General features: G+C 27.7%; 2 protein-coding genes across 2 annotated transcripts; one reads left to right on the forward strand and one right to left on the reverse strand.

The window, feature by feature from the left end:
• Positions 1 to 3,956, forward strand: LOC125818391 (uncharacterized). Its single transcript, XM_049497913.1, has 3 exons — positions 1 to 351; positions 631 to 1,170; positions 3,858 to 3,956. The coding sequence occupies exons 1-3, from the start codon at positions 1 to 3 to the stop codon at positions 3,954 to 3,956; spliced, it is 990 nt and encodes a 329-aa protein (XP_049353870.1).
• A 3,066-nt stretch (positions 3,957 to 7,022) lies between these two features.
• On the reverse strand, positions 7,023 to 9,362 carry LOC125818010 (uncharacterized). Its single transcript, XM_049497512.1, has 3 exons — positions 8,497 to 9,362; positions 7,818 to 8,357; positions 7,023 to 7,121 (listed from the first exon to the last, which is right to left on the reverse strand). The coding sequence occupies exons 1-3, from the start codon at positions 9,304 to 9,306 to the stop codon at positions 7,023 to 7,025; spliced, it is 1,449 nt and encodes a 482-aa protein (XP_049353469.1). The 5' UTR covers positions 9,307 to 9,362.
• Positions 9,363 to 13,214: the final 3,852 nt, after the last annotated feature.

Genomic DNA, 13,214 nt, shown 5'->3' on the forward strand with positions numbered 1-13,214 from the left:
ATGGAGGTGTTTAGAGAGGGACATGAAGGTGTACGATGGGTAGTTATGGGAGATGATGATTCAATATTTTTCGTGGATAATATGGTTGATATTCTTGCACAATATGATCATACGAAATATTATTATTTTGGAGGACATTCGGAATTTATATTATCGAATTATTGGTTCTCATTTAATCAAGCTTTTGGTGGAGCTGGAATTATATTGAGTTATCCTTTGGCTAAAGCATTGGCAAGAGATATGATGTCTTGTTTAAAGAGATATGCTTATTTGAATGCTGCTGATAGAACAACAATGACTTGTATTGCTGATATTGGTGTCAATCTATCTCCTCTTCAAGGCATTCATCAGGTAATTAAGTTAACCATATAATATACAAGTCGAATATTATACATAGAAATAGAAAAAAAAAGGGGGTTGGCCCCTCTTAGAGTAAAGAATGAGATTATCGCGGTTACACTTAACAATATAACATGCTACCTCTAGTGGTGGGTGTATCCAAGGAGTGTCAATTGTCATCTGACACTCTTTTATTGAAAAATTACGTTGTATAGCTAGATGACTAAAAATTCTTGATTGTTTTTGGTATTTTTACTTTTTCTTTATTAATATTTATTTATTATCTTACAGATTGATCTACGTGGTGATTTATCAGGATTTCTATCATCCCATCCAAAATCCTTACTAATGTCTCTTCACCATTTTGACATGGTTGACCCAATATTTCCCTCTATGGATCGTGCACAATCAATATTCCACCTTCAAAATGCTGCACAATATGATCAATCACGTATGTTACAACAAACTATATGTCACCATAGGTCTAAAAGTTGGACATTTTCAGTTTCTTGGGGATACTCAGCTCATATTTATGAGAAAATTATGCCTAGAAGTTGGATACAAAGACCAATTGAAACATTTAAACCATGGCAAAAAAGTCCTAATCCACCACGTTATATGTTTGATGTTAGAAGTACTTCGGCGGATCCATGTGAAGCTCCTCATGTATTTTTCTTCAAGTCCGTTGAGAGAACACCAAGAAATGAAATTCTTACAACATATACTAGAGCATGGCCTCGAGGGATTGGAACTTGTTTGTATGCTGGAAATCATTCTGCAGAGTATGTTTCTGAAATTCATGTTTACTCACCAGCAATAAAACGTATTCAGGTAATGCCTTTTCATTTCCTTTTCCTATCCTCATAAATTCTCAATATATATAGGAGTAGTATATATTAGTTTTACGATAAAATATGTTTTTTTTAAAAATAGTTCATTCAAATTAAATAGCTTTTTTTTTAGATTACTATTTAAATACCATCCCCGTTAGTTCAATGGACTAAATTTGTGTGCAAAAAGAAAAAAAATCCTCTGAGTATTCTTCATTAAGAGTGCACGTATACTCGATATTGGGACTTTAAGCCATACTTGTATATATAAATTTGCAAGTTTTCTACCTCAGAATAACTTTAGATATGTTTGAAATTTTATATGGCATCAGACATAAAGTTGAACTTGAGGCAGAAATATCTAAACTTTATAAAGTTTAGCTTTGTCAAACCTAACTTTTGACATTACATATCTGAAATTATTTCGAAATAAATAAACCTTCAATAATTTTAAAGAAATTGGGTACAAATTAATACTGATAATCAAATATGATACCCCATGATAAATAGAAACTAAGCAATGATATGTGCTATTTGTCAAGAAAGTTGAAATGTACTATTCTATTTTGGGAGGTACTTTCATTCTACTTTAGTATAGCATGCCACTCTTTGTCTTGTAAGTGCTAGTCTAGCTCCCTTTCCTTGACCTTTTATTTTTAATCGGATATTCTCTATTTGCTATAAGTATATCCGATTAAACTTATAAATTGGTCAATTAGTTTATAAATACATTTTTATGACATAAAAGTGCTTATAAGTCAAGTGTTTACTCTCAAAAATCATCTAACAACCATAAGTTAGTCACCTCTAATTTATGATTTAGTTTTATACCTTATAAATATTTTTGGTTAGACCAAACCTTTTACAATTTTATTCATTAACATATATTTTGTAATTTCCAAAATACTCTTCTTAAAACCGAACTTTTACTTATCTATTTATTCTATTTCCATCACCCATTCCTTTTTAATATAATTTTATTTCAGTCATTTTAGTAGAAAAATGCTTAATTATTAGGAATTTTTTTAACTAAAAGCAATAATTGTTTAGTTTGGTTTCAATAATTTTATTTAAACACGTTTTATTGCTTATTTATAAAATCAATTTCAACATCTGAGAGTGCTTTTAACAGTTTTATATCTGCTTATCAACTACTTTTAGAGCATGTTTGACATTGTTGTTGGGAGGTCAAAAATGTTTTCTTTTTGAAAAAAATAGTGTTTGACAAATTCTCAATACTGCTATTAATTAGAAGCAGAAACAGTTTTTCTGCTGTTGAGAAGAAACTAAAAATTTTTGCTTCTTAAAAATAGCAGAAGCAGAAAATGATTTTCTTGAAGACAAAAATATCCCTCCATTTATACATTATTATCAATATATCTCTTATTAATTAATTAACATATCTCATAAGTTTGGATAAGTCTTATTCAAGAATTTTGTTTTTATTTTTTATTTTTTATATGATAATTTTTTATTTTATGTTTATATATTATTATTATTTTGCATGGATTTCATCGATAAATGTTGATGTTTTTTCATACAGAAATATTCTAACACAACTTTTTCATAAATGACGGACATATTTTGTGATTATCTCCCTTAACATGTTTGAATATATATTATATTGTAAAAGAAGCATTGTTTAGTGAAAAAAAACAGATTATAGTATTAGCTTGTGTATGTTTTAAAAATAGGTCATGCCAAATAAAAAATAGTATTAGTTTGATAAGGACTTTAATTTTCTGTAATTAAAGATTCCTTAGACCTTTTGGATTTGCATCAACATCATTTAACGTGTTTTTTTTTAAAAAAGAAATCTAATCATTGATAAATTATGACTTTCATAATTAAGACAAAAGATTGGCACCAAATGTAATAAGTTTATCTATCTTATAGTATATGTTAGCTAATTTTTTTAGCCGTCCAAACTACTACTCTCTCGTCCTAACTTATACGACACTTTTTTCTTTCTTGATATTCAAATTATATTAAATTTGATCAATATTTTTAAAATGTATTTTTTTATATTGACATGAAAATAATTGCAACTTATAATAATTTTCGTATAATTTTTAACTATTTAAATTTAAATTTTAAAATATAGAATTGATTTAATGTAATTTATCTTAAAAAATTAGTTAAATTAACTCTTAATAATCGAATGTATCACATAAATTGAGACATATAACGTAGTATAGATCATGACTCTAAGCATCGCTTGATAATTTGGGACAACAAAGATAATTATGTAATTCGTGAGTAGAAAAAAACTCATTTCATAAAACTAAATATGATTATACTCTTAACAAGTTATTTAATTCATTAGCTGTATTTTCAAATCCTTGGTTGAAATTACACCTAATTAGATCTAATTAACAAAATTACATTAATTTTCTTTATCATTTGTGAATGCTCTTAGGTTGAAACCTGTGACATTTTATTTGGTGGTGGTGGTAGTAGGGGCGGGGGGGGGGGGGGTTGAAAATATTTACATAATATAACCCATCATTATACATAGTATATCAATCTTGTATAAAGTGTATACTAGTGTATACACAATGTTTATACATAAATATGGGTTAAAAGGAAAATATAAAATTCTCGATAGTAATTAACTTACAAAAATCACCTCTATAATTATATAGTTTTATTTATTTTAATTTCTTGTTATTTTAATCTTTTTTCCAGATTGATAGATGTGAATGTTGTGACATCGTTCACAAGGATGGATCCAATAAGGCCGAGGTCAAGTATAGGGAGTGCAAGGAAGATGAGATAATAGCTTGATCGATTAATACTACGTTAATGTTGATTTTATTTTCTCATTTTTCAACCAAGTTTTCTAATATCTTAAATAACTCAAATTAATAAATATTTGAATATGTTGAAAAGAATGTATTCATTTTTTTAAATTTTTTTTGATGAACAACCACTTGGGATCTTCATTTTTTAATTAAAGAAAAATAGAAGCAAAGCTTGAAATAAAAAACTGTACAATTTCAAGTGAAGAAAAAAAAAAATTAAATTTAGAGAAAATATACATAGTTGGTTGTAAAATAAACGTGGCATACAAAAAAAGATTTCCATAATCAAATTGTTGGTATATCCTGGAATAGGAGATTTTTTGGTTCATATATATAGCCACAGAAAATGAAGGGGTGCTTCGGGATGGATCAGTTGGTTTGGAGGATAGTCATTCACACGGATGACCCGGGATCGATCCCCCCTTAATGTCTTTTGAGTCGAGTATGTTGCATAGCACTTGCCTAGTGCGGTTTACTTTCCCTCCTCAAATACCTTTTGAGTCGAATTTGTTGCATAGCACTTGCCTAGTGCGGTTTACATTCGAGTCTGTTGCATAATACTTGCCTAGTGCGGTTTACATTCCCTATGTGATTTGCAACCACTATTTGCCTGGTGCGATTTATATTCCCTATCTGATTTGAAGTAAATTGTAGCGGCTATGGATTATGTAATCAAATATGTTTGCTAACTAAGGTGACAAGCCTATACAAAAAGGAAAATTCCTTTTGGCCAGAATGGTAAAATAACATATTACACACTATGTTATTTTACATTTTTGAATATTTTTACCCTTTTAACTTTAATACCTTTTAATTAAAAAATGAAAAAAAAATAGTTTATTTTAAAATAAAAAGGATATTATAGACTTTTTAAATTTCTGACCAAATTATAACCAAATTTTCTGGCCATTTATCACTACTCGAATGGAAAGACTACAAATTCTCTTGTTTTATGGGATTTTTTTTTATATTCTTTAATCTTTCTAAGAAACTTTTTTTTATGATCTATAAAAATTGAATTGACGCTTCAATATGAAAAAATGTTATACGTTGTGCACTAAAAAGGTTGTCAAGTAGGGGTGCGCATCGGTCGGTTTGGTTCGATTTTATGTGTTATTGGTTCGGTTTATCGGTTTGTAAATACGTCAAACCAATAACCAAACCAATAACATATTTCTTATCGGTTTTTGGTTAATCGGTTTTTGGTACTTAATGGTTCGGTTTTCGGTTTAACCAATAAGAAAATACTCATAAATATTATATACACGATAAGAAAATTTTCATATAAACCATATGATTTTTCCAGCATTTGGCATGAAAGTATTAATCATAAAAGTAACAATCATTTTTCTTGCAAGTTTACACACTAGACACATTCAAAGGAAAAAGTGTGAAAGTAACAATCGTTTAACCATTAACACTAAGACTAGTAAATTTAGTATACTCTTATTGGATTATCGGTTTAACTATTAACAAAAATCATAAAACCGGAAACCGAACCAATAATCCAATAATTTTTTTTGTAAAACCGTTTAAAAACCGTTAGTCCAATAACCCAATATCAATAAACCAATAGTGTTTTTTCGGTTTAATTTATTGGTTAAATCGATTTTTGCACACCCCTATTGTCAAGTAGCATACATATGTGTTCGATGCTTCGCTTGAGGCTAATTGGGACCAAATTGATGTAAACTTGTATATATAATTTTTTATTTGAAATTTTTGATTTGTCGTTCAATATTTATATTTATTAGATTGTATTAAATTCTTTTTCATTTTGAATTTTCTTTTCTTCTTAAATTGATACAATTAATTGTATTTATGTATCAGAATATATATATATATATATATATATATATATATATATATATATATATATATATATATTCAAAAAAGTTGTTTGATAACAGAAAAAATGATAAAACCATTATCAGATTGTATCGGTGTATTGAAAAATAATAATTGATACAACTATTATTAGAAAAAATTATATTTACTTTAGGGGTTATACAATATTCAAACATTGTATTGATGTTTTTTTGCGTTTGTGTATTTATTTTAGAAGTGATACACTGTATGTGTATCTACGTTTCAATTTCAAAGCCAATGCGTGTATCTGTGTGCAAGTTTGGGAAAGAGAGAACAAAAGCGAATGAGATTTGAGAGAGATATATATGAGATTGTATATATATGATCTACGTATCTATGTTTCCTTAGATGTAAGTTGTATCTTCGGTTCTCTCTTTTAATAGATATCTCTCTAGCTCGATCCCAATCTCCTATCTCTCTCTAAAATTGTTGCTATGACTTGTATTTAGGCAAATTATGGTTGCTATTCATAATTATGGTCAAAACTATACTTATTTATGAAAATTCCCTTTTAAAAAAAATTAAACTGGACGAATATGCAGTTCAAATTGACATATGCGAAACTTTATGTCAATTGATTTTTTAAGTTAGGTACTCAAATAAATTATAAGAAAATAAATAAATATTTAAAAAACTTAGTAAGAATTGGACGTGTTGAGTTATGACCTGACCTATTTCAATCCAAGTATCTTTAATATGTAATCAATAATCCATTCATTTATTAACTCCATTCATTTTAACACATCAGAAATTCAATCCGATCCATCTATTTAATGCCCTAGTTTTGAATTTTGATGAGTGTACCACAACACAAGCTATATGGTTATCGTCTCCTTAGAAAAATGGGATGGCAGATATTTTACTGATATTTTACTTTGATACATTCTTTTATCAATATTTTTTCTATATATTTGTTTATGGAAAATAAAGACTCAGTTTTTTTCGTTAATATTTTAAGTTTGACAAGTACTTTATTTATTCAATAATGTGTGTTCCTTTCATTGTAAATCAAAATAGAATTTCTTGAAATTCCTTATAAATCATGTATATATGCTACAAATTTATGTGTGTTACACATTTTTTCAGCAATTTTGAATTAAATACACAACTATTATCGCTATAGATAATTAAGAAGAAAAAATATCGGCATAAATGCACATATAATAACTTGATGAATTTATCAAGCTATTATCTCATCTTCCTTACATTCCCTATACTTGATATCAGCCTTATTCGATCCAGCCTCATGAATTACGTCACAACATTCACATCTATCGATCTGAAAAAAAAATATATGAAAAAAATTGTGATTGGTTGACTTTTAATTAATGCTACATGCATGTTGTTTATGCACGAAAGAAGCACTAAAACCAAACAAAAGAAAGTTTAGTCCTTAATATGATGTACAAACGCCTTATTTTATGAATTAAATATATATAGGGTATACCTAATTCCACCTTTTAAATGTAATTAATTTTAGAATTTACAAAACAAAATTATACAGAAAAAATAGAAGCACATACGAAAGGAGATGCATCTTAGCTAATTTTTTTATATGAGAAAAATCTACAACTTCAAAAAAAAAAAATCACAAAAAAATAATGATTAATGTGTAATAAGTTTAATCAGGACATAAGTTGCAAGTTATTAGTTTTCTTCAACTTTTAGCTATTCACTTAGGAATTGTTCAAAAGATTAATTTATATGCCATTGACTTAATTAAAAAAACTCATGACATTATTGCAGAAGAGAACTTATAAAAAATTTATAAAACTTAGATGATGCCATATGGGATCAGAGTTTGTCAATTTTAGAATATATTCTATCTATATGTAAAATTCTCTAAAAAATTGTTTACTTATTCCTTCATTATATGATTGCATTTTTAAATATATGTATTTTGAGTAACTCTCAATTAATCTTTCTAGTTAAACTTATATAGAAATTAGTGAGAAAAAGTTAAAAAAATCATTACCTCAATACGTTTTATTGCTGGTGAGTAAACATGAATTTCTGATACATACTCTGCAGAATGATTTCCAGTAAACGAACAATTTCCAATTCCTCGAGGCCATGCTCTAACATAGGTAGTAAGAATTTCATTTCTTGGAGTTCTCTCAACAGACTTAAAGAAAAAAACATGAGGAGCTTCACAAGGATCCCACGAAGGTCTCCTAGTATCAAACATGTAATGTGGTGGCTTAGGACTTTTTCCCCATGTCTTGAATGTTTCAATTGGATTTTGTAACCAACTTCTAGGCATAATTTTCTCATAAATATGTGCCGAGTATCCCCATGAAATTGAAAATGTCCAACTAGTAGACCTTTTGTGACAAATTGTTTGTTGTAACATTCGTGATTGATCATAATTTGCAGCATTTAGGAGATGATATCCTGATTGTGCACGATCCATAGAGGGAAAAATTGGGTCAACCATGTCAAAATGATGAAGTGACATTAATAGAGACTTTGGATGAGATGATAGAAATCCTGATAGATCACCACGTAAATCAATCTGCAAATCAAATTTCCAAGAATTAATACTTGTTAAAAAGTATGACATTTTCACAAACTTCTAAGCTAGTTTGACTGGCTTAAAAGCGCCTTTTTTATATTTATTTTCACATTTAGCAAAACAAAAACAATATTTTTACCTGATGAACACCTAAAAGAGGAGAAAGATTGACACCAATATCAGCAATGCAAGTCATTGTTGTTTTATCAGCAGCATTCAAATGAGCATATCTCTTTAAACAAGACATCATATCTCTTGCCAATGCTTTAGCCAAAGGATAACTCAATATAAATCCAGCACCACCAAAACCTTGCTTAAATGAGTACCAATAATTTGATAATATAAATTCCGACTGTCCTCCAAAATAATAATATTTCGTATGATCATATTGTGCAAGAATATCAATCATATTATCCAAGAAAAATATTGAATCATCATCTCCCATAACTAGCCATCTTACACCTTCATATTCCTCTCTAAACACCTCCATTATCCCATGAACCAACCTTAGAACCGTTGCATCGACATGTTTGGTCTCATCAACAAGTTTTGGAACATCATCTGATATTTTATAAGGAGGTGAATTTAAAGACCATGGAAGAAGATCACCTTGAGGAGGAACATCTAGTAAAAGATATCCTTTTGTAACATTTGGTCTCCACCATGATTCAATATATGATTTTCTATGGTGCCATGCTTTTTGTGACCCTAAAAGACCAAAAAGAAGGTGACTAATGTTAGTGGAACTTTTGGATTGTGCAACATTTGATGATGTACTTGTTTGAGAATCATAAGAAGGTAATGTTGTGAATTTTAATGAAGACAAAAGATCAGATGATGGACAACTAGAGTCATTGAAAACAATGATGGTTGTCACATATAAGACTAGACCACAAATTAGGACTGTTTTGCAAATGCTAAGGACATTGGAGTTGTCAAATTTAGACATATTGTTTGAGAGAATATTGAGTAGAGAGAACTATAGAATTGAAACAAATGAATCAATGATCATTTGATTCTTATAATATGAGTTATTTTCCCTTTACAAGGTTTTAAGGGATGAGTCCATCTCCACCCCCACCCTTTACCCCCCTCCCCCCCCCCCCCCCCCCCACACACACACAATAGAAAAACTCTTTTTCATTTGGAAGTTAACAATGATTTGTATGTGCTAACAATATTTGCCACTTTTGCTTTCTACAAATTCTTTGACTTATTAAAATATTGTTGTTGTTAATTTTTCCTAAACATGGTTTGACTTTCTAAAGCCTAAGTACTTTTGTATATTTAATCCCAATTTTCTTAGTATTTGTGACATGGTTTAACTTAATTATTGATAATGTAATGATCATTTTTTTGCACATCATCAAATATTAATTAACTTGTTATAACAAGTTACTGCTATTTTATTATGATGATTAATTAGTTTCACTTACAAATACTTATCTTTTATGTGACCTGATAATGTTAATATTTTGCGTGGTGATGTACCATTTTAATAAATTATTTGGGGCGAAAAGGACTAGTATGGTATGTTTTTTATTCCATGTCTTAAATGTCAAGAGTTTGCTACAAGTAGTAATATCTATTTCTATTTAATCTTATTAATTTATATATTTGAAAATAATATTTAGTGGAACATTTAACTTCAAAAATTTGTCTAACTTTAAAATAATTTAAGAGTGACAAATGAAGTCAGCTTATACTTTTTCTTATCAAGATATTCTATGTAAAGGTTGCTTCATGGAGTCTCAACTCATGTGCTATAATCCTTAAATTAAACAAAGTCTACTATCTCTTTAAGTTTACCACAAGGAATTTTTAGGAATTGCATCTCTAAGTTATCGAGCAACTCCAATTCATAGAATAATGTTTTATATATAGAGAATAGCTTCAAAATGACTAATCCTTGAAATAAATTAAGTAGTTGTTTTGATTATTAGTGTGCTAATTTACTCAAAGCAATTACTTTGTCCGTTCACTTTTGCTTGTTAATTATTTCAAAAATATATTTTTTATATTTACTTGTTCCTTTTAACATATATTAGGAGAAAACAACTTTTTCCTCCATATTTTACACTTCTCGCATTAGTTATTTATATCCTAAATTATTTTTCAAGATCTAATACTAACACTCTGTTTGGATCATTGTTATCCATTGTATTGTATTGTATCGATTGTTACCATACCTACAATGTTTGTTTTGATTGTTACTTAAAGTGTATTGTATTGTATTGTTATATTTCATTGTTACGAAACAATGAAAACCCCCATTTATGGAACAACTGATTTGGTGTGTTCCCATTGTTACTTAATTCCTTTTTCCAATTATATCCTTACATAATATTTCATAATACTATTTTACCCTTTACCCTAGATTATTTAATTCTAGTTAAACCTCCTACCCTAGAAGAATTAAGGATATTTTAGTAAATTTATAAATTATAATACAGTACGATACAGTCAAACCAAACAATAAAAATGTTATTAAACAACAGCAAACAATACAGTCTAGCCAAACATTGTATCTACCATATAGTACCGTGCAATAGAGTACAGTACAATACAATACATTATGAAACAATAGGTAACAATGATCCAAACATAGTGTAAAACATTATGTAATATGTATATTATAGTCTAATACTCGTATTAATCATTATTCCTTCTGTTCATCTTTATTTGTGCACTATGCTATTTTGGGATGTTCAACAATACTTGTCCACCTTATAAAATTACTCTCTCCGTCCAATAATAGTTATCCATTATACTATTTGTTTAGAAAAAGACAACTATTATTGAACAGTATGAGTATTTTTGTAAGGAAAAATATCTTTTAGGAAAAGATAACTATTGTTAAGTTTACCACAAGGAATTTTTAGGAATTGCATCTCTAAGTTATCGAGCAACTCCAATTCATAGAATAATGTTTTATATATAGAGAATAGCTTCAAAATGACTAATCCTTGAAATAAATTAAGTAGTTGTTTTGATTATTAGTGTGCTAATTTACTCAAAGCAATTACTTTGTCCGTTCACTTTTGCTTGTTAATTATTTCAAAAATATATTTTTTATATTTACTTGTTCCTTTTAACATATATTAGGAGAAAACAACTTTTTCCTCCATATTTTACACTTCTCGCATTAGTTATTTATATCCTAAATCATTTTTCAAGATCTAATATTAAAACATTATATAATATGGATTATTATAGTCTAATACTTGTATTAATCATTATTTTCTCTGTCCATCTTTATTTGTCCACTATACTATTTTGGAATGTTCAACAATACTTGTCCGATATAAAAATTAATGAATAGTTTATCATGTTGTCTCTATTTTACCCTTGCTATTAAATACTACTAGTATTCGTGCCCGCACGTTGCACGAAAAATACTAAGTATTTATTCATAATAAGAATATATTACTTAGAAAATTCAATAGTCACAAAAGAGCATAAAAAATCTTGCTTTTGTTATATTATAATTTATAATCTTCTTACTAAAAAAAAATACATTATCAACACTCATTATATGTTTCAAGCAAAAATATAAAATTTCAAGCTAAAATAACGTAATGATTGTACTTTGAATTTAATTAGACAATAGATTCTTTGAATGTCGATGAAAGTAAAATAATATTATTCTTACAATCTTCTTATCAATCGTCTCTTTGCTGATAAGTATATTGATTTGAAAGCTTTGTGAGCATTTGCGAAAATAATTTTGTGCCGCAAGATATCTCGAATGCATCTTAGAAGATTAACTGAAGTTATTATTGCACGTATATTTTGACATTCTATAAAATAAGTCAATTATTTTTAATAAAAGATGCATATTGAATATAAAGAATACAGTCTTAATCAATGGTCCATGATCAATGGTAGACAATATTAATATGATAGATCTAATTAGTCCTAACCACTTTTAATTTAAAATTTAATATATTTATATAAATTACGTTAACTACTTCCAATTCTAGAAAATAAGAAATAGTGATTTTCATTTAAGTTGCAATCTAAAGACGAATGTCAAAGTATAATTATGTTGAATAGCTCAAAGCTCTTCGTCCACATTCTAATAAATAAAGTGTGAAAGTAATGCAAACCATCAATTAATTAGAAGAAAAATAGGGAGAGGGAAATATTCTATCATAGAGACAATTTTTATTATTAATTTCTTATTAATGTAAGCATTTTTATGATGTTATGATCAAAAAATGTATAAAATATCAAAATGCATTAATAATAAAGATCATAAATACATCTTAAATATTCAAACTAAAAGATTCAACTAATATATTAAAATTGTAATGAATAATAATAAAATATATGCCGGGAGTTGGTACAGAGTAAGAAAAAAAAATCATCACATTATAAATGAACAATTATTAGAATATGTGGAAGAATTGTTGACATATAAAATCAACAATCGAAAAAGGGAGCATGAAGTGAAGCAGTGAATATTTCAAAGTTCCCTCCCTTTTAAAACAATAAATTTAAAATGACTTTCATTATATTCATAATTTATATATAATTTATCCAGATTTGAAAAGTTATCAAAAATCATAATTTTGATGAAACCATGAGTAAAACATAAAAGTTATAAGCAGTTTGAAAAGTTGCAATCAACTTCAAATTCAAAAATCTCAATAAGATATGAATTATAAGTAATTCAAATTCAAAAAATAAAGTAGAAAGAGTTAATTTGGAACACATTAAAATTTGATTTGTTTTTAAAGAGTAATTTGTGTATTTGTGTGTGCGCACGGTTAGTGGTTGAATTATTATTTTTGGTCATATTAGGAAAAAAGCACTAAGAAATATATTTCAATTTAAAGATAAATAGATCAATTT

The sequence above is a fragment of the Solanum verrucosum genome, unplaced genomic scaffold (genome assembly GCF_900185275.1).
Source record: "Solanum verrucosum unplaced genomic scaffold, falcon-dt-bn FXZP01000253.1, whole genome shotgun sequence".
Taxonomy (NCBI): Eukaryota; Viridiplantae; Streptophyta; class Magnoliopsida; order Solanales; family Solanaceae; genus Solanum; species Solanum verrucosum.